Source organism: Bombus pyrosoma, linkage group LG4 (genome assembly GCF_014825855.1).
Source record: "Bombus pyrosoma isolate SC7728 linkage group LG4, ASM1482585v1, whole genome shotgun sequence".
Classification (NCBI taxonomy): Eukaryota; Metazoa; Arthropoda; class Insecta; order Hymenoptera; family Apidae; genus Bombus; species Bombus pyrosoma.
Window position 1 is genome coordinate 6239035 of NC_057773.1, and position 23564 is coordinate 6262598.

General features: G+C 36.4%; 1 protein-coding gene across 8 annotated transcripts in view; it reads right to left on the minus strand.

Moving 5' to 3' along the window:
- Positions 1–23564, minus strand: part of LOC122567226 (serine/threonine-protein phosphatase 2B catalytic subunit 2-like) — a 232276-nt gene that overhangs the window by 19628 nt on the left and 189084 nt on the right. For 5 of the 8 annotated variants that reach the window (XM_043725577.1, XM_043725576.1, XM_043725583.1 and 2 more), the window contains exons 7-9: positions 18443–18614; positions 18194–18320; positions 17658–17738 (exon numbers count right to left, since the gene is read on the minus strand). In XM_043725577.1, coding sequence (XP_043581512.1) covers positions 17658–17738; positions 18194–18320; positions 18443–18614 — 380 coding nt within the window. Of the gene's footprint in view, positions 1–11765; positions 11799–15481; positions 15485–17657; positions 17739–18193; positions 18321–18442; positions 18615–23564 lie in introns of all 8 variants that reach the window. The other 3 variants (XM_043725582.1, XM_043725580.1, XM_043725579.1) reach the window with 2 other exon arrangements.

The following is a 23564-nucleotide window of genomic DNA, read 5'->3' on the forward strand; positions in this document are numbered from 1 at the left end:
GATCGAGTACATCCAAAGATCAACGATATTAATTGTACAATAATCGAATCGAATTAATTCCATAAAAAAATACAGGATATAATTGTCATAAATTTATGTCGTTATGTTGTTATAAATTACAGATCGAAATATCAAGAAGCATAATCCGATAATCTAAGAAATATTTCAGCGATCCGCGTAATGAATAAAATTGTAGAAATCGCATCGTAGACATTTCTGCAACGATAATTTAATTGGAGGTGCTCGATTCAGGCCCGATAAAGATAAAATAATAGGCGATCGATCATTTATTTAATTAATATCGAATGGTGAATACTGAAAGCGTAAGAAGGTAATTCGTTAGTGGGAAATGTGGGCGGTCTGCGTTTTGTGGATTCGCCTTTGAATTAATGCGTCCTGAAAGATTTAATTACGTATTAGATAATGAACGTCGATCGAGGTTTGATTACTTTCGATTATTCGCTGCCGCTGAAGGTCTTCGTCTACTTTAAAAATTTTCTACTCCGTTCATAAGCTTTGTCCGAATATATGAGAACTTGTTAATTTCTTACGTAGGTGGAAAAATACAAATGCAGATTAAATTTTGCAAAAAGAAATAAGATTTGACTGACATTTGATATATCGTTTGAGGTAGTTCTCGTTAACATGAGAAAAGATATAAGCATAAACGTTTTAGGTATCCGTTTTAAACGATTAATTATCGTACGACATTTATAGATGGAATTAGAACAGATTCCACGTTATAGAGAACATTTACGTATAATTTTAACGAATAAGAAAATTAATAAATTAAATAAAAGATGAACCTGCGTATCATACATTAACGTTGATTTCAAATAACTATCTTTTGAATTAGTTACGCGTATCTTTTTACAGAAAGAAAATAGAGAATATTACGTGTGCGCTTCTTTCAATTTAAATAATAAGAAAACGCAAACCACCCTGAATCCAACTTCGTGATTACTTTCTACGTGACTGTCAATGTCTCTCTTCTCGTCTGTTTCTTTAAAGCTAATCACGGTCGACGCGTATCGCCGGATCTGAAATACAGCTTCAAAAGAGGAAAAGTAATCTCGACAGTGATCATGATACACAATAAACCGTTCGCTCGAACGTATTCGAAATAATTGTGCGTGGTTAATAATACACCGCTACATAGAAGCTACCTGGAAAAACTGATTAAGAAAAACCTTTGATTAATACGTCGTCTATCGATCGTACGAGGATTACTTCATGATTTTCATCAGCCTTTCGATTAAATCTTAGAAAAGAAAAAAAAAGAGAGAGAGAAAAGAATAGAACGGAGGAAATAAATAAACTTCCATTACGTTGGAGCTTCAATAAAATTCGTTATCAAACAATCGCGTTGAGATAATTTTCGATATGTAAATATAAATATGACCACAAACTCTTCGAGAATCCGAATTCCATTTAATCAGAATGAATTCCTCGACGATCGTCGGATCAATTAAATAAATCTAAATCGATGGGAAAAAAGTTTATTCGATTAATTTAATCCTAGAACTACTATACGCTAGCATGCGCTGGAAAAGAAAAACGGTGGTTGCGAAAGATCGACGAGGAAGAAAAACACAAAAAAAGTACGAAAATAACGTATAGAGGGATATACAAACGGGTGGAGCACGCCTCGATTTACAAAAATAATACACGCGAATCAACGAAGGAATACAAGTAAGGGTGAACGTAAAAACGACCATTAAAGGGATAAAGAAAAAAACGAGCAAATCAAGGGAAACCGGACCGGAAGATAAGAGATAGAGAGAGAGAGATGGAGTGTTCTTTTTCTTTTCTTGTCTTTTTTTCTCTGTCGCGAGATATTTAAGGAACAGAGAGAAACGAGGGGGGTCGATGCGTGAGAAAGTGAGAAAGAGAAAAGGAGAGAGAGAGAGAGAGAAAGAAAGATAAGAGATGATGTCGGTCAATGATGTTGTCACGGGACTCGAGAATAAAGAGAATACGATATTTCACGGCTTTGATTCTCCCCTGTGGGAGATATGGAGCTTGCTAGATGCGGTTCTCCGACGAAAATTGTTCGTACCGTGGACCTTGTTCGCGTTTCAGGAAGACGAGTGTGAATAATTTATCGAAGAAACTAAGCGAAAGATATCTTTCGAGCTTCCTGTTCTTGTTTACCTCGACAGATTGTTCGAGTTTTCTTCTGTTCTATTTTAGTAACTGAAGATACATTCACAGCTGAGCGTAATGTTGCCGATAGACTATGGAAAGATCTCCATGCACCGTTAATCGATCAAGTGTCCTCCGTTTTGTAATACGAACGAGTAGATCGACACAAGGGAGGAAGAATCTTTTTGAACGATCATCGGATCGAGGATATCGTTTCAACGCGAACAGGGACGAATATAAGAAAATAAAGTTGACATAGCGTGTCTAAAAATACAGAGTTAAAGTAATCAATTCGAAGAATTGGACTAAAATGGTTGATTGGAGAAAGCGAATGTGAAAAATGTCACTTAAAGAGAAGAAGATGGTAAAAGAGCGAATTAAAAGACGTATCCGAGAAGACTAATTTGAAAGAGATGAATTTAACGAATTGAATATGAAAGAATTGATATATAAAGGAATCAATTTACACGGAACAATGAAAGAAATCAACCTGACAGAACCAATTAAAAAAATCTATTCGGACCGATCAATTTAGAAAAAGTTTATCCAACGCATCAAGTAAAAAGTGCTCGACCTAAAAAGGCCAATTAAAACTATCCATCTCAAAACTCCAAGTTACACATGAACAGAAAAATCAATCTAAAAAAACGATACAGAAATAAAAAGGAGAATTGGAACGAAAAACCTATGCCCCATTAAAATGCTAACATCAATTAAACGAACTGTCAAAAAAAAAAAAAAAAAAAAAAAAAAAAGACGATTAAATCAAAAAGAGAGCTTTAGCACGGGCTTGTTATCGTTTCAAGTGTAACCAAATGTTTTCTGCTTTGACTCGTCTCCTTTCACGCGGACGCAGCCACGAGAAGATCGTAGAAGCGTGCACAGAATGAAAAGGATTGTTGCAGCGAGATGTTGCGGAGGAACGAGGGAAAAGTCGGTGTTAGAACCGTGTCGAAACGTCGTTCTGTCTATGCGTCACGTAGTTCCGCGAAAGAGGATCAAGATAGAAGAATGGCTGGCGAAAAGTGCAAAGATTCGAGGCTTCTCGCGGAGCTGCACTCCGGAAAGCTGACATCTCGAGATATGTTGGAAATAACACGGTCGTCTAGTAATTTATTTTTGTTCGAAATGGGGCTGGAGGAACGAACGAACAAAAGTAATCAGAAATAATAAAAGCACACACGTAGTAAAGAGGGAGAAGGTGTGTGATGTTTGAGTTCTCGAAGAGGAAGAACGACGGCTGTTTTCTTTACACGTTTGTACTTGTAATCGCTTAGAAAAGTCTTCGTACACCATATGGAAAATCTATTTTTATCGACGTAAAATTATTATATTTGGATAAATATTTTTATTCGCATATAAATTATTTAATTTAATAGATCGAAATAGAATTTTTAACCGAATTTAACCGTAAAGCAATAACGAAATAGCTTTCGGATTTGACGTGGAGCGCATTCGCTTTATAAAGAAATTCTGCGGAGTTTTATATCAAAATTATATTTAAAAATCGCTTTTCCGTAGGATATAGGAAGATTTTAGCGAGTGACTGTGTAGGTCCGTCGATTTTTGATCAAAAGCAACGAGGATCTAGCATCGAATTGGAAAGACAGTTTTCTAACGAAATCGATAAAATCAGGACGTGTCATGTATTCGATTCGATACGATTTCACGATTCATTAGTGAAAATACGGTGTTCGCGAGAGATAACGAACCTGAGGCGAGTTTAATGGATTTGTTTAGGATGTTGGGGACTCGTGTTGCTGACTATACAGTGTGGATGATCTGTCGAGCGAGAATGACGGTTCTTATCATTGTCGTAGAATTAACACAGCAGCGTTGTGTCGTTCTACATACGGCAAATGCCGAGAACAGTAGATTAATCCGTGCATGCTCAGACACGAGAAGAACGTTCTCAAGTGCTCGCTAGTTCTTATCTGTTCTAACCAAACGTTCTTTCTAAATCTAGCAAATTTTCTTTGGTAGTAAAACTAGTTTCCACGGAGTTGTTCGATTCTGAACAAGATCTCGAGTGCCTAATCTTCCCTTCAAATTATTATTTCGGTTCGCGAGAACTTCGTTGCTTGATATTCACACATTTTAATTCGTTCAATGACAGTGTACGTTTCTGTTCATTAACGCGAGAGATGAAAGATTATGTTCGATTTCTTGAAACAATCGTTTCGCCCCTTACAATCTATAAACTACGTTCTTCCACCAATTTCATAAGCTCGTTTTCAAATTTCTTCCACTAACAGTACGCCTGTCTCTTCGTCAGTACGATGCTATGACTCGACTTCTCGAAATCAAAATTGTTCAAATTATCTCGACTCCGGAAACATACGTAAAAACATATATATATAAAAAAAAAAGAAAAGAAAAGAAACAACCGTGCTATCAGTTTTATAACCATAATCTCAAATCTCTTTCATCTATCCAGTCCGCTCGTTTGTCAGCTTGCCGCGAGATTATTCGAAAGACGCGAATCCTCGAGCCGCGATTTCTTAAAATCGAAAACCTTCTAACGCGAGAGATAGGAGAAAAGAGCCGGAGGCAATAAAATAAGGTTTCCAGCTGAAAACTAGGGTAAAAAAGGCAACGGTGGAAGCGCACACGTTCAAAGGCGGCAAGTTGATCGATGCACCGTGGCCTTCCTCGCCTTATCTCACGGAACTCGATGCGTTCGATCGATCGACGTGCCATTTTCCCCGGGCGAGACACAGCGAGAAGAAAATAGAAGAAAAAAGTGGACGAGAAAGGCGAGCGACGTTCGTCTTTGCCCGAAAGATAAACGGATGGATCCGTGGTTTTCATAGCAGGAAAGAAGAGAAAGAGAGAGAGATAGAGAGGAGAGAATGATCGGCCGGATGGTATAGCAGGATTCCGGATTAAACGTGTTTCATCCGGATTATCCGTGTATCAGTCAACGCTTGCTTCCGCCGATTGTTTAAGGGAGGGACGTATTGTCATTCGGCTATCGATCGAAGCAACTCGTCCTGTCATCTGCCTTTTCGACCCCTTTTCAGCTCTCTCGTTTTACGCAAAAAAAAAAAAGAAGGAAAGAAAGTAAGGAAATTACGCGAGAAAAATATTTTGACAACGCGAATTTTCCATTTGCACGTCGAACGTTACGAGACACGGAATTTCGAATTTTTCATGAACTTTTTGTTTGACTCTTTGAGAAGGAAAACTTTCGCAGAAGAAAAGATTTGAAGATTTTGACGGCTATTTCGATCGGAATTACAGTGACGATCTTTAGAATCGATCTAATTGATCGGAATTAGTTTTCGAAATGTAACAGACGGTTTGGCGTGAAATATAATACTGTGCAAGTATACTGACGATCGAAGAATCTGTTCAGTATGATGAAAGTAATAAAAGAACAAGACCACTTAAACGATAGGAACAATCTATTTTATTAGCTGGTATATCGATTCTTTTCATCGAACCATCGACTGTAAAACGATATAACGACCTCTTCGTTATTTTTAGGATTCAATCTTCTATCTTAGCCCCATCTTATGATTCTTTTTAGCGATCCTATCTACCGCAGATTGCAATTTTCGTCCGGAATGATAATAAAAAAATAATCCACGATGTCATAAATCTCCCATAAATGCATAACCGTCGGCAAACAAATCGTAAAACAACGTTTGTATCATTTTCCCCTTAAATACCTGGCACCAAATGCTATATAACGTCATTCTCTATGCTTGTTTCATTAAAAGGAAAGTTAAACTTCTTCTCTAAATCCTTCGTTTCGTCGTTGCTCTCGAAGCGGCGGTCACAAAATACGCAACATCGACCTCTCTTAAAAAGTTTCCCCTTTGAAAACGCATTTTACGTTCAACGCCAATATTTCAAGGATATTCTCGCGGCCGATCGTAAACTTGCCTCCCACCAAACGCGAGTAAAATTCAATTCAGCCTTGGAATCCCGTGGAAAACGACCGAAAGGCAATTCCACGTTATATCCATGGCCGCGCGTCTCGTTTTACGCCACGCGTTAAATTTTCATTCGCATGGCTTTATACGCGCTGTTTCCCCCTTCTATGCGGATAATACCGATTATAATTGCCACGGATGCGAGACAAAGACGGAGAGATAGAATTTGCCAGCGAACTTAACGGCAAGATTGCGTGAAAATTTCACAATCTCTCTCTTCGACGTTAATCGTACACCTCTGCACCAATTACCGTTTCGGCTTCTGGAAATCTCTGACCATCCGCCGTTTCGTTTCATCCCTGTCCGCTTCCAATTGTAAGATACGTTCTCGAATTTCTAACGTTTGATTTTCGCGGTAGGAAAACACGATAAATCACATTTTTCTAGTTCTAGAGAGGAACAACTGTTTTAGATTCGATACGTTGCCAATTTTTTTTTTTTTTAACTCAATTTCGCTTTGGTATTAGATATATATAACATGTATTAGGTTGTCCGAAAAGTTTCTTTCGTCTTATGAGGAAATAATAGACGCACAACGTTTTTCGTTTTATATTATTTTCTCGAATTACATACGATCCATTTTGTTCCGCGCACCGCGACATTTCACAGACTTGGTTTCACGTTTGTACGAAGGTGCACTGTTGTAAAAAACACGTTTGCGAAAGAAAGACACTTTCCGGACAACCTAATACATCTTTGTAAGTTCCTCGAGCATTTCAAAGATATTACATTATGTCGTTGGATCGTCATGAAATGTCGTGAATTCTGATATTTGATATTTCCGAGTAGGCTTCAGCTTTGGATTTAACGTAACGATGTTAAAATACTTTCCTTTAGTTGTCAAGTAGCGTGGATGTTAGAAAGTCACGGAAAATGGATTTATCATGCTCTTCTCGTGTGTTTCTAATTTATTTACAGTTGGTAGTTTGAAATCTTTGGTAATTTTAAAATTATTTGAAAAAATCGAACTGACGGTTTATCCTTCAGTACAGGAATACAAATTTAGTGCCTGAATCTTCGAGAGTTAATTTGCAATTTCCTTCTTAACGAATTAATTTATTTATCCGAGCGGATTTATTTTTTACTTTACTTTATCCTTTACTTTATTTTAATCTTCTAATTTACTTTCATGTAAATTCTCTTCTATTTTTCAAACGTAATCTTTCTACCTTTCTCCCGTGCGAATAAAATTCGGGCGAAAGAGGGTCGACAAATATTTGAGTCATACAGAAGCCAAACTAAATCGTTTAATTTCCGAAAAATACGACTATCTCTGATATTAAAAACGTATAAGTTTGCAAAAAATGGATTTGACCAGTTTGACTATTGAGTGGCTCAGTTGCGGTGGATTTGTTGCTAAATGCTGTACACACGAAGTGATTGAAATAGAAAAATTCTTGGTTCATTCTCCATCTTACGTACCGATTTCGAGGAACACAGCAGTTGACGTGTTAATTACTAGCTAAATTACCTGATAATTCTGTCGACAGCGTGTTGGTGTCTCACATTAGTTTCGTATGTTAGTATATACTACCAGTCAAACATTTCAAATCACTTTTCTAACGAATCTCTCGTTAATTTTATAATTATTCTCAACTAAAGAATTCTAATCAATTAATTAACTTGTTCGATATAAAGTTAGTTATTACAAATACTTAGAATATCGATGACAATTTTCTTTGTCCGATAGATTTTTGTCTAAACCATCTTCTGTCCTAATAAAAATGCAAATCGATATTTCATTTAAAATTTCGAAAATCCCTAAAATCGATTCTAAATTTTTGACTAGTAGCATAGTTCTTGTAGGGGGAGGGGAGGGCGTGATGTTAAAGAGGAAGTCACGTGGACGAGTAGACGCGACGCTTACTGACGTTTCGAGGATATGCGTCTTTTAATCGTTTCATCAGGCTACGTTTGTTTGGAAACCGGATTATCGCGAAATTTTCCATCGCTTGTCGCTCGGAATATTTTAAGCCCTCCAGCACGCACGCGAACCCAGTGGCTTTACACGCTCTGTTTTTTCGTTCGATACTGAAAATACTAAGAGTCGTGCGTTTCAATTCGTAACACTGGAATATGTTAAAAAACACGGTGATTGCTCTCGTAGGGGAAGTTTTTCGTGGATTAATCAACGATTCGTAAGAAAAAAACCACGGTAGCTGGTTGAATAGAGCGGAAATGTCGTAACGGTGGGGGAAATTTGGCAACGAAAAGGAAAAGAAAAAAAAAAAAAAGAAGAAAAAGGAGAAACTGTACAGCATCGACGTTGAAGCGTGCGCACGAAAAATCGAGAGCTATCAAATTGATTAAAAAAAGAAGGGGTAGAAAAGCCATGCTCTACGTCGACGTCAAATGCACACGAAAATTTCCGGCTGGTACGAAAATTTCTCGTGGAAAAAATCACGCTGCACCGATGTCAAACGCATCTGCAACATTCGTGGTGCGTTCAACGAGAAATGTAAACCACAAATAAAAGTCTACATGTCAATGAAATATACCGATGCTTTGCAACAACTTCATATTTTTAGTATCGTTGTTTTATTAACAGCGGAACTACCAACTTTTAATGTTTAGAAAAAAAAAAATGCTATATGTAGATTTTCAGAAATTTAATTTAATTCGAATATTGAAAAAGATCCGTATAGTTTTTTTTTAAATAAAAATATCTTTATGATTAAAATGCTGAAATTTAAATGTACAAAGTCGTATGGAATATAGATGACATACGGTATATTAGTTATAGACACTTTATGGCATGAAATAAATCGTTCTTTTTCCTTTTTAATAAAACATTAATTCTGATAGAAGCAGTTGCACGTTTTTAGTAGACGAAAACAAAAAAAATCCGAATTTTTATAAGTTTGGTAGTTCCAATGTTAAAACACAGAGAAACGCGAAGTAAATAAGATATCCAATTAATAGAAAAATTATTCAATCAAACGCCAATCTATCATTAATTACAGAATATTCCGAACTTTAATTCGATAATATCTTTTATCAGATAGCTGATTAAAGAATTCTTTCTGATAGCAGTATCTTATACCCAACCGTTTTCAAATTTTGAAATTCCACGAAATACGACTGTAACGATTCCAAATTTTTCGCCAACGATACATTAGCAAAGTTGCCAGAGCAATCGTCAAGAAATCCACAGAAAAATCCTATTACATCTCTATGAAACGCTATGAATTGCAATTACGCCAACGCCGTGCTGGAAGACTTTCTGCCGAATCTCCTGAATATTTCTCGAATTCTACGCCCACTACAAACAACAATTGTTCGAACAATTGGACGAGATTTTGCTAAAAATAACATTTCGAAATGCCGACATGAACGAACGAGCCATGAAAAATCAGGCGGAAACCTGGCACGTGTTGAAATGGTGGCGTTTCGTGGTCGATCACAGGACAGGCTCGCAGAAACGCTTTCTTCGTGCGCGATGAAACACCGATCGTTTTGCTCCGAGATTCGTGTAACGCGAGCGAAAAATTGAAAAAAGAAAAAACGAAAAGGGGAACAAAAGAGTATAAACGAGGCTGGTTGAGGAGCAGGGAAACTAGGTAGAACGGTCGAAATAGCGAGACCAGCGAGCGATCGGTGATTAAACGCAGCGTGTTCGATAGATTGAGGAAAAAACCAGGTGGTTTTGGGGGAAGCGTGGTCGAAAAACGAGACAGAAAACGAAACCAAACTTCGTAAAAAGGCGAAGAAGGAAGAAAAAAAGAGAAAAGAACGTAACGAAAAGAACGAAAGAAGAACGGGAAACAAACATGGCGAATAATTTAAGAGGGTTCGATTTAAAGATTGAAAAAAACAAAAAGACTCGAAACGAGCACGAAAAAGAAGTAGATGAACAAATAGGCGGATCACGGTGTGGAATTAATGTCGATTGTTAAATAATTCGGGAACAAAGAGACAAAACAAGTGAGAAAACTATGGCCCGCGCGGAACGCTCGTCGCTAGGTCGCTCTGCTGGCTTCCGGTTTGCCTGAGGACCTTTGTTCGACACTTTCAACAAAAATCTTTGTAATTTATTAATTTAAAAATCTATATAATGTGCCTGGAAGATATTTCTTCTTTCCTTTTTTATATCTAAAACATCGAGGTTAAGAATACTCGACCAAAGAATTTCTTTTAAAGTTGAATTTAATAGAATTTTTTGTTTTCTTAGAATTACGAGCAATTGTCTGGAATATTTAATATTCCATGGAATATTTGAAGCAGCGTTGTTCTATTTTCGAACAAGCAGCGCGAGGAAACGTAGTTAGATTGCTTGTTTAGTCTTTGACAAAAGGAAATCCGCAAGGATGTTTCTCCGTGAAACTTGAGATAAATCTTGCAACGAGCGTGATACCATTAATTTCCGGTGGCGATTAAATAACCGAGGGAACGCGTGTATTTCCGATCCAGCAGAACTGGCCGCGGTGACGCGTTCGCGCGCGCTCTGCCACGCAAACAGGAGAAACACTGGCAAAAAAAGAAGAAGAAGAGAAGAAAGAAATAAAGGCAATAAGAAAAACAGAAGAAGAAAGAAGTGTGAGAAGAAGAGGAAAAAGAAAACGAGTTAAGTCGTTCAAATGTATACAGGGTGACGTAGAAACAGATAGACAAACTTTGGTACTGCATTCTGCTCTTCCTAGGGATTAAAGAAGATTATACAAACACTTTTCCTTTAGACAGATAGATACCTTTTCTTTTAAAGATAAAAGAGGTTTTCGCCTATGATGCAAACAAGTTTTCACGTTTCGTATTCAGGAAAGTTGTAAAGAAAACACTCGAAAGTTCCTTTTCTCTTCGTAATCTTGTTACAATGACAATAAGCCTGTCGTTTTTAGCGTATTTCGGCTACCAATGATATTATAGTGAATTAATATTTTAAAATATTTCCGCGATTAAAAATTCAAAAGCGTAAGAAAAATGGAATTGTGCACAAACCATGCAAGTGGTCTACTGTCAATCTACCAATATTAAAATATTCTCAACGATTTTACAAAATATTTCTCATTTTCTATCGAGATATTTCAACTTCTTCATCGTATTCTCCAAAAAACTAGACTCCAGTGTTCGTTACTGATAATACGTCTTTTAAAAATCGATAAAACACAAATTGTCAAAATTTACGTCCAATCGTTACCACGTTGTTTACCTCTAACAGAAAAAAATGTTTAGAATAATCGTACGCACGACTTGCATAAAACTGCAACATGTAAACTAGAGACTCTCAAGCGTCGAATATTTTAAGTATCTTAACATTCATTTGCATAAACATTATCCGTCCCCAACAAGAGCAGAAGTTTACCAAAATCCTGTCATAAATTTCAGCCTCACCCTGTACAACTGTACGCCGATATACATATACAAGCTTTCTATTTCTAAACTGCACGAATTAGGCAAACACCATTTCTACAAAGAAGAAAACCATACGTGTGGTTTGTAACGTATACGAAATACACTGGATACGTACAAAACACCATCGTGTATATCTATATCGTCTCGTACACAGAATTAAAGAATTAAAGTTGGAAATCCTTGGCTCGTTCCAGTTGAAAGAAAACCAAAAACAAAGGAGGAACGAAAAGTAGAAAAAAGAAGAAAAAGAAGAAGAAGAAGAAGAAGAAGAATGAAAAGAACTCTCTTTGCGTCTCAAGTAAGTCGTCGGTTCTCTCAATGGGGACTTACCGTTCTTTTTTTGGATAACGACTTTCGCTGCGACTTTACGGGGGTTGCGTATGCCGAACAACGGAGTTTTGAGTGGAGGAGTAGTAGTAGTAGTAGTAGTAGTAGTAGTAGTAGTAGTAGTAGTAGTAGTAGTAGTAGTAGTAGTAGCAGTAGTAGTAGTAGTAGTAGTAGTGGTAGTAGTAGTAGTAGTAGTAGTAGTAGAAGTAGTAGTAGTAGAAGTAGTAGAGGTAGTAGTAGCATAGTGTCGTGCCGAGATAGGAGGAGTCCAAGGCCAGTGTGATTGATTGACAAATATAATAGAGAAGGAGTACGATAAAAGATAAGTCAGTGCAACTTCGTTCGGGCTTTGTTCAGGGTCGTAAAACGGGGCATTCTTGGGCTGAGCTAAAAAAACAGGGCACAGGGGGAGGTTTGGTTTCCTAAACAGGTGACAGAAGGGCCAAAGGGGGTAAGCAATGGACGAAGGGCGATTTTGTAAAATCAACCATACGGATGAGGTATACGAATCTCTCTCGAATATCTCGTTTCTCCTCGATTCACGTTAAGTGAAACCCTAATTGGTCGTGGAATCGCTATGGTTTAGGTTGCTTCTGGATGGCTGGACTCTTCGAGATCGATGTTTCCCGATCTTAAAGTGGTTTTTGGGAGCTGGTTCGAGCATTCGCTTGATACATATTCGTTCGTTTGGTAGTCAATAAGCGTCGTAGACTTGTTCGAAAAGATTTGCTTTATTTGACAATTTCTCTCGTTTATCTACGTTTAGTAGCTAGACGCAGTTATGGTTGTTCGTCGCAAAGATCTCTGTACATATACGCGCTACTTAGGATTATGGTCGTCAGACATTTTTCAGGGCAGTTTCTGATTTCTAATATCGTAAGTGAAATTTTGTAAATTCATGTATATGTAGCAGATTGTTTGCAAAATAATCGTACGAACAAGAACGGAAGTATCCAGTTTCTGATAGCATTTGGTATAAGGCAAGGACTTAAGTGTCGATCAATCATACTCAGAGTAATTTTAGAAACTTTGCGCAACTTGAAAATCGTGGACGATGCAAAATCGTCATCCGAAATCTTGTACATTCAGACAGTGCGAAACAAATGACGAGCATGCCCGGGACAACTGGAAAGTCGCTGCATATCGATTATTTAACTCTTGAACTATTAACCTAAGAAATCCAGGCCCTCTAGTAACGCAATAAACTAAACATCTGATGTATCATCCCGATGTATCATATTTGAGAATAACCTGTCAAACACGTGAGACAGGTTCATCCATACTCATCAGCCACCCAGAACCCGACATTTATCCTCAAACCTACACCTATATCCTACCAATCTTCAATAAATTACTTTCATCAAACTTAATACGTATCTCTGATTGAGACGAATGAGATACGCCGCGAATACGTAGCAAATTGTGAACGATCTGAATTAAAATCATCGATCGGGAAACAGCAATTCTCCAGAGTCCAAGGGGTGTCTTTTAGCGATTGGTGCACATGTACCGAGGAAATTTTAGGACGCGGCGCGTACGAAACCGAGAAACGGAGATGGAGATGAAAAAAAGAACAGAGAGTGCGCGTGGAAGTTAGAAGAGAATTCTTGGGATAACAGAGAAGTGATACGAGAGAAAGAGAGCGAAAGTAAGAATAAATCGGCTCCGGAGAATTTGATTAAGAAGATGGTATATGTAAAGTGGCATCGAGTGGACGTTTAAAGCCAAGGACTACCGGAATGTTAAGCTGAGTGAAAAAATTATTTTTCCTCCAATACATAATACGCGCAAGTCTTTCCATCTAAGCTGATAGCACAAGTTCAATGGAAAAGGCTGCGTATACTACGCATCGAAGCAAATATTTTCCAACTCAGTATAGCGTAACTTAGCTCAGTTTTCCGGTGGATCCTCGGCTTAAGAGATCGGAGAAATAGAAATGAAAAAAAAAAAAAAAATGAGAAAAGAGGAAGTGCAAATATGTGAAGACTGAAGATTAGAACACATCGATAGGTACGTGGCGAACTTTCGAACGTCGATTTCGTGCAAAATCGACGATCGGTTGGTTCACGCATGCGTGAACGCAGCATTCAAGATGGCGCCGTTGAGTTTCGCGTTCGCTGCTGCTCAATATTTTTTTACGACACTCAAGTATGAACATGCCAGTTCTTATTGAACAAAATATTCTTGTGCTGTCGTTTCGGCGCTCTTTCATCTTCTTTGCTTTTAGTCTTGTCAACGCGAGATACTAAACAGATGATCTTGTTATTATCAAATAAGAGATAAATAAAGGAGGGATAAAAAAATTAATTGATGACATAATAAAGGACTCTTTACTCCTTTGAACTCCTAAAGCTAGAATTTTCTGTTTTAAAAATTCTTTGTATTTAGTAACACTGTATCTAGTCAAACTAAAGAGATTAGAGTGGAGTGACCTTGATGTAGCGCAGCAGATTCCAGTCAAACTATAATCTACCATTTCTGATGACATTTTATCAATTCAATTGGTATCGTTGGTATCGCAGGTGATGCAGAATAGTTTGGCACAAGTTAACCTGTATCTTGCGTTTTATATGATAAACATTGTCATTGGCATTTGTTACACAAGATATAATGATACAATGCAGATTAAAATTTACCAAGAAACTATGACGGCCAGCTATTATGACCAAACGACAACAGTTGTAGATTGATACAAAAAAATGAAAGAACGCGCCTGAAGCACCATCTTGAATGGATGCACCGAATCAAAGGTGACAGAAAAATATCTTCTAAATGATCGTAACGATGCAGAAAAATGGTCAATTCTACCAGTGACAACGACGATAATTGAAATTGTGTGCCATCGAAGTAACGTAAAATATATTTATATTTAATCGAAGGAGTGAAAAAAAAAAGAATAGATAAAAATATATAAAGACAAATAAGAAAGATGTATATATAGAGAGACAGGATTAGAAAGATGATACAAAAAAAGAGAGCTAGAAGAAATGTAGAAAAAATCTGTCGTACCTTGATGCGAGAAGATGTGTTACGAACCGCGAAACATGGATAGAGAAAGATGTAACAGTTGAAAATGAAGAATTCGTACGTAAAGAATGCGCATTTGTGATTCGATCGAAGGAGAAAGATACGAAAAAAGAAAAAAAGAAGACAAATGAAAAATGAAAAACGGTAGAAATCGCGGACTTCTCACAGAAGTGTGTAAATTTCGTGTATACTTTTCTATAGAACCAAAAACAAAAATTTCTCGTTTCTAAATCTTCTTTCCGTTTCTTCGATTACTCTGAAATTTCCGTTTCTTTTTCACGTCTGCGTGATATTTCTTGCTCCTTTACCCTCTGTTCCTCGAGAAAAGGAGAAAAAGAGGAACCGAAAGAACGTACAAACACGAAAGGAAAATGTATGTATATATATACACACATGTATATTTATATGATGTATGTATATACGTATATATACGAAGTAAGGGAAAAGAAGAATAGAAGAGACGAAAAAAGAAAATGGTGAGAGGTAGAACGGAAATAGAATCCAATAGTAACAAGAAAACAGATAAGGAGTGAGAAAGAGAGAGAGAGAGAGAGAGAGAGAAATAAATTTCGACACACCGAAACTATCTAATGGAAAAAGAACAATATATATAGCTAAAAAAATCAATGATCAAATATATAATGAAGCTCTTAATAATGTGACGATTAGAAGAGTCGAGTGGCGCTTCTTACCATCTGTCCGTGCAGCGGGTGAAAATGGAAACAGAAAGAAAATTCAAAATCTTCCTTTGAAAGTCGAGACTCGCAGGATATGGGATGTTCTTTTTGTTTTTACGATATTCGACTTTTTTAAAATCTTTCTTTCGTGTTTATATCTTAATTTCACGATAATTAACATGTTATATATATAACATGTTAATTAATTTTTTGTGGGTGATAGAAAGGGTGAAAAGAGGGATAATAAGGGGAATATTTCTACAACAGACTATCGAAGTTCGCCCTGACGATTTATTTCGTCGTGGTAATGTTGCCGCGCGCGATTTTCCTTGCGATCGATCGTTGTCTCGATCGTTCGTTCCTTGAAACTATTTGTTCTCGTTTTTCTTTCTTTTCATTGTTACTTGTTTTTTTCTTTTTTCGTGAAGCACATTTTGCTTTTTAACGCCGAGTAAAGATGAAATTTTTTGAGAAAGAAAATATAGGTGCGGCCGTGGCTGAGTGGTTACGGTAGGACGAAAGATGTGATTCGAGTAAAATCGAGAAGAAATAATTCGAAAGTATTATATATATATAGTATAGAGTGGGTGCAGCTTTTTCGTCTGCAATTCATTATTCCTTTTCTACGATTGGCGGATCGAGGCGTGGCGGCAAAGCTTAATTAAAAAATGTTCAGATTCTGAGGCGATCTTACAAGTAAATCGCGGACACAAGACAGCCTTTTTACGAGAAGTAAAAGCTTCCGAAGAGGATAGAGAAAATTGTTACATTGAGTTGTCTTGTAAAAGTTCGAAATCATCGAGACGCTATGATATACTTTCAAATTTTATTTCTTATACGAATGATTCAGAAGTCTTGCTGATCAACTCCAGAAATTGCAATGGAATCTGTCTATTATCAGCTTGAGTTAAATCATTTGATTTTTGAAACTGATGTTGAATACCAATCATGTACCTAGGCAACGAAATTGAAAATTAAAAAAAAAAAAAAAAAAGAACGAGAATTAAGTTGATCAGTTCGTCTTCTGAGAGGTTCATATTTTAAAAAACTATTTGTATGTTTTTAAGGCAATTCAACGGCGAGAAGGAAATGATTCGATAATAAGAAACGTGTCGAATTTTTAAAGAGTTCTGTTCCTCACGTCGATTAACGAGGAACATTTTTTATTGCAAAACTTTGCCCTTTCTTTGTTACTTAAAGGTACTGTATATTGTTTCATATAATAGAAAAAATTTGTAATTAAGATAGATAAAAAATTTAACATTCATCAGAAGCGAAATAAAAGTGAACAGCACTCGAAGAATATCCCTCGTAAGCGAAGTGCGGATCGAAGCTGGATCGAAAAAAGTGTGAATAAAATAGATCGAAAAAAGTGAAGATAACTCTTGTTTTCTTTAAATTCTTTGCGGTCACGCGATCGATCTTCCATTCGGTTGAACGCGACGATTCCCCTATTTCCCTCTCAAAAAAAAAAAAAAAAAAAAAAAAAAAAAAAAAAAAAAAAAAAAAGAATAAAAGATCAAGGGAACCACGCGTCACTCTCGTTATCTCGCTATTGAGACTTTAACGCATGGTAAAGAGATGAATCCTCGCGTTCCCGAGCGTTCAACATGGCCTCTCTTAAATCGTGTCTAGAGCACGTTAGAGTTCACCGATAAATAGTCGGAACTAAAAGTCTAAGCTAAAATCATTCTTTCTTTCAATTTGTTGTTTATTTGAATTAACTCAAAAACTAATGAGATTAAAAATACATTAGAAAAGAAAAAGAAAAGAAAAATAGAAATCGTAGAAGCATATTTTTCTACAATTTTCAAGATATAATATTCAATAATATTTTCAATATTTCAATAATATTCAAGATAAGACTTTTTGCTTTTTTAATAGAAAGATAATATCTTTTGAGTATTTTTCTTAACAAAAAGAGGGAAAAAAATACGGCGATGGGAATTGGAAACATAAACATTCCCCTCAATCGGTTAATCGTTCAAACATCAAACGTGCCGCACAAGTGGGATCACTCTGATCACGATGTAAGAGGGACCAGTGGATATCGATTTGAAAGAAATAAGAAGAAGAATATTTATACAAATATGTAAAGGTAAATAAATAGAGAGAGAAAGAAGAATCTCTGCAAGAAACGTGGTCGTATTAAAAGAAGAGCGGGGACGAGCAATGTGATAGTGGACATTACCTTCTTCGAGCCCGTCGTCTCCGTCGCTCATGAGCTCGTCATCCGAGCAGATGCTCAACACGTTCACCAACATCTCTGTGACTGTGAAATTGAGAGACAAAGCGCGGAATAATTAATTGCGACAGTTCAACTGATTAAATTATATAAGATAATTATATACTAAAATATATTATAAAAAATTATATATAAAATTTGAAAAGTTTCTTTGAAAATGAACATTTTTTACAAGGCGAATGAAACTACGTATAATAAATAAACGACATATTAATCAAATATTATATATTATATGGATTGTTTAATTTTTTAACCAGAAAATTAATCTTAATTACGGAAAATTAGTCGCGTAATTAATATTCTTAATAATTGATATATCATATTAGATTATTATTTAATTTTATTAAATATATGCACGAAGATTAATCTCACTGTGGAGAATTAGCTATAATGAGATATAATAAGCATTGCTCAAGTATAATTGGCATTTGGTATAGATAATTATTTCATTTTCTGATACATATGCAAAATCATTTACTTACCTTTTTCACCTACAAATGGCAAAGACCACGTGAAGACGTCCATGAAATTGGGCAACCAATAGGGATGCGGTGAACAATTGAACTGCCTGATGTTCATCACGTTGTTCTCGTATTTCAGTACAGCCGCCTGCGATTGTAAAAGAGAAAAATTCATTTTTAAACGTTAAATAAATTCTCCAGGAAATACTCTACGATCAACCGTACAGTTTTCTTCATTTTTATACAATTTTCAAGTAGTCGACGTCTCACCTTGTTGTTGTAAACGTCGAGGTAGTTGGGCGCGCTGAAAATGGTGATTAACGACGGGAAACCCGTCGTCTGAGATTTGCGGTACATGCGATAGCCCGCATCCTGAGCCTCGTGCGCCCTTATGATGCTGAGCAGGTTGTTGTTTTGCAGAAAATCGCAGCACGCCGCGTAACTGTGACAACAAACCGCGACAAATTAATTCACTTTGTATCTCGAGAAATATGTGAAAAATGTTCTCTTGTCTTGCGAAATACAAAATTTCTTTTTACATTCACACACACACACACACACACACAAAGCGATAGAATTCAGAATTCAATTCGCGCAATCGTTGTAGAACACATCGAATCTACCAGAGGTTCAACTCAATAGAAATCCTTTCTTTCGTATTGTTTCCTCAAATCGTATTGTTTTCCGAAATCAAATTTTCCTTTTACATGCAATATTTTTCTTCACAGCGACGCAATTCAGAAAACAAAAATGGGAAATGTCTATAGAATATGTTAAATTCATCAAAAATTCGGCTCGACAGAAGCGTTTCCAGGTACAAAACTCCTCTTTACGATCGGCTATAGAATTTCGAAGAAAATCGCGAAAAATATGAATTGTATTGAATATAAAATGTAAAATTTATTCTCTATTTATCTTTCATGGTCCCCCTTCCCCTCCGGGATAGCCTTCCAGTTACATTTCTCTTTGGTTTACGCTTACGGTCTACTTTTCCAACAATCAAGTTTATCATCTCTCTTACTTAACATTTAGACTTAAAATCTACAACTTAAACTTGACATAAGAATGTACATACCTCTTACATGTCTTATTCTGTATGCCATTACTACTTATATTCTCGCAGCGCCTAAATTTCGATAACGTACAAGTCCAAACAGATGATAAAAGATAAAATATGAAACTTTAAAAATATAAACTATAAAACTACAAAAAGTGATATGATATAGCATGATATTTATATGTTGCAAAATCTGTCAAAAATTCTTTCTACCGGTTTCCTAAACTGTCGAACGTTCGCAATGAAAATTTCTTTTCGTAAACAAAAGGCGATCAAATTTCGAAAAAGATCGCGATATGATCCTGTTTTATTTATCGATTGCTTGGAGTAGTTTATAGAACGACCAAAGATTCTCATGATAATAGATCTTCAAATTATCGGAATTTCATGCATCGAAGCTAAATTTGTATTAACATCGAATTAAGTGAACCGCTGCTGATTGAATCCACTTAACTGAACGCGAATTCCTATTATTTGAACGAGAAGCCATAGGTTGTTGGGAGAATCAGTGATTTTCTATTATATGAAGTGCAGACATATGAATTCTTTCTCCGATCATGTAAATGGAATTCTATTTAGGTTGATTTCAAGTGAGAGTGGTAGAAAAAGGTTCTACATATTTATGAAGGTGGTGAAAGTAACAGGGGAAAGAAAAGGAGAAAATAAAATCCTCCCTCTAAAGTTTTTTTTTTAGTTTGGTCGATGCACAGACTGGTCGACGTGTAAAAGTTGTAAATTATGAAGATTTGCATATTTCACATTTTTGTTACTACGGAGTTACTAACACAATATCATAATTACTATTTTAATCTTTTCCAGTTCGGCTGAATCCATTCCTTCTACCATTTAATACATAAAATGGATTCCTTTGTATCAAAGCTTAATTTGATAGAAATACACTCAAGAAGATGTTTGAACACTTACAGTATAAAACTTCTACGTCCATATTTTACATGTTATGTAAATCATTCAGAAATTACTGTAGCAAGATACGTTGATGAAATTTGAAACCTGGCCCTAACTCTAATCAGTCTGAAGAATATATATAGACATTACAAAATATTTATTGCAATACTTATTAAAGAATCATGAAGTACATATTACAGCCAGCTGAAGCATGTAACAAGTGTTAGGTATAATCCTACAGAATATTAAAATTTATTAATATAATGAATTATCGACTGTTCAAATACTTTTGTTACCTTTGCTATACCAAATATCTTATAATTTCTAGACATTAAAAAATATTTATTACAATACTTATTAAAGAATCAGGAAGTACATATTACAGCCAGCTGAACCATGTAACAAGTATAATCCCACAGAATATTAAAATTTATTGATATAATACATTATCGTCTGTTTAAATACTTTTGCTACCTTTGCTATACCAAATATCTTATAATTTCTAGACATTAAAAAATATTTATTGCAATACTTATTAAAGAATCAGGAAGTACATATTACAGCCAGCTGAAGCATGTAACAAGTGTTAGGTATAATCCTACAGAATATTAAAATTTATTAATATAATGAATTATCGACTGTTCAAATACTTTTGTTACCTTTGCTATACCAAATATCTTATAATTTCTTCGTATACGAGTATTTCCAATCTTGTTCCAAATTTTACAAATATTTTTTATCTACATCTAGATAGATACATGTTCATACGTAGATCGTATGAAGCATGTTCACATATTCACGTATTCATCTTTTTATTTACATTTTCAAATTTGTTCCAAACTTTCCCAATACAATCATGATAGCCAAGTCTCGTAACAGCGCGAATGAAATTTCAGAAGGTTTCCTATAACACGCGCAATTTCTAAGCCCCCGTGTACGCTCTAGTAAATATTTAACCTATTGAACATAAATTAACTACGATAAGATGTTGAATATGGCTGGCCAGGGCAAAGGGGCTTTTCAGAGGCACGCGATAATTGCAAAAAATGCAAATTACACCGAGCGTTAAAAGAGAGAATAATATTCGAGGCAAGAATAATAGTAAATTTCCATTAACGACACGGTTAAAGAGGAAGTTCGGTATGACGAGGAAGGGTGGTGAAAAATTGCTCGCAACTCTTGCGATATAAAATAGGCAAGCACGGTTCGTTGCGATGATAATATTCACGGGATTCTTTGCTGAATACAACACGAACAGTACGATGGTAATCCCGTAATGGCCGTGGCGAAATAAAGAAATCGTTCGAGATGGCTGGTGCACCTCCGCGTCGTCGTAGAATCTCGAAAGGCAGACTCGTAAAAAGCTCGCGTGTGAACCGTCTATCCTACTTCTTCTCCGCGTTCTATTTCACCCTTGTAAACGCAGTGACCTTCATTCGTTCGTACGGGTCACGTGAAACGCGTGACAACCTTTTCGATTACCTTGCCTCGCTAATTAGTCGGTTTATGGCCGAGTTTCTCTGAAGATTACCGAATTATGTTAAACACTATGTACACAACTTACATTTCTGCTTCAAGGTCATTATCGGCTATAGAATTTGCTTAAGAGTTGGAAAAAGTTACGCGATCGTTAAAAGATCGTTTAATTCGATGTTTCATATGTAACAAAGAGGATATAAATTATTAATATATAATATGAAGAATTTGATGAAAAAAGGTATCAAGTGGAGTTTACGAAATTTATCAAAATACTGAAGTATCAAATTTGTTTTACCGTTTACCAAATTTGTTAATACTTACTACGATAGTAAACATTTATTATAGTCTCGAGTTTGCTAAAAGAAATTTTCAAAATCTTCGAGATCTAAATTTTAAACGTGAATTTTCCTATTAATTTATACTAATTTAAACTGTTCACATCGTCCGTAGATGCAGAATTGTAGGAAACCATAGCTATTTTGGCTGAGAAATTCCCTATGCCGAGCACGTGTTTCGAAAGCTGGTAGAACTGAGACTACACAAAGCTTCTGGCGACTTTACAAAGACGTCGCGAACCAGTTGAAATATAATTTATATCGATCGAAATTCGACGAGATCGAGTACAGAGAGAATTACACGGGTGCAACAGCCTCGTATCCAATAGGAAAGCACGACAGCTTTTCGACGAGCGCGAACTATCTGTCGACTGTCAGATTCGATGGAATTGTGTCATGGGCAAAATATTGCGCGTTTTATCGCCAGTCTATGACACGATGATTTATCGTGGCACACCGTTTACACCGAAAACGCATTTAATTTTAGCGGAAATTCTAGAGTCAGCTTTTACGGTCGCTTCCATTGCCAAAACTATTGTTGGTCCGTTGTAAAACCTCGAACGAGGGTTTCTTGTGTTTCGCATTAGAGCGACGAGAATGCAGAAGCTGACCTAGCAATGTGGAAGTCCTACTTTTTATTTTCTTATTATGTTCATTATCCGAAGCTACTTAAAAAAAGAAAAAGAAAAAACGAAGCGTTGGGTGTTTTCCCTTTCGATTTTCTAAAAAATTCATTCAAAATTCCCTACTTGCAAGAATCGAGCCTCGAAAGAAGAAGAACCGGAGAGGAACAGAAATTTGCCAGAGAAATTGAAAATATTGCTTAACACTAGGAGAGGTGTGCCCTTAGAAATTCTCTAAAAATTTGCCAAAAATTTCCTATTTTCAAAAATCCAATCGCGAAAGAAGAACTGGGAAAGAGTCAAAATTTGTCAGAAAAAGCGAAGACATTGCCTAACGATAGAAGTCTTCCGTTTCAAATTTTTCTAAAATTTATCCAAAATTTCATATTTCAACGTCATCAAAAGACTTCTCTATTGAACCAGAAAAGAATAAATAAATCGTCGGAAGAAATGAAAAAAGGAAACACCCAACACCAGCAGACCATTTCTTAAAATTTCTCAGAAATGTCCTAGACCCCAAAAACAGACTGTAAACGATTCGAAACGTTGGAATTATTTAAATGAAACTCAAAGTAGATTAGTACGACAGCAACGAGCCATCGACGGATCCACGTACGTGAAATTGGTTCGAAGGTTGGCCGGAAGTACGGTGCAAGGGAGGCTTAAAACGTTCTCGACAATTTTACTGGGGTTCGCTGCAAGCCGCACGCGAGGCTGCACGCGAAATTTCACGATAACTCCTCCTCTCTTCTTCTCGCCGTCTTTGTCCGACTTTTTCCCTCTCGCACACTCGCCCCTCTCGCGGCGGAGTAATTTTATCCGGCGATCGAGCACGATAACAGAGGCACGGGCCGAGAACGTTTATAAATTATAATGCGGCCGATAAATCATCAGCATCTGACGGGGGTCATCTCGCGAATCGATCGTCCACGCTCGCGCGAGCGATCCGGGCTGGAAAGAGAGAAACGGATCGCGAACGAATCAATTAGTTA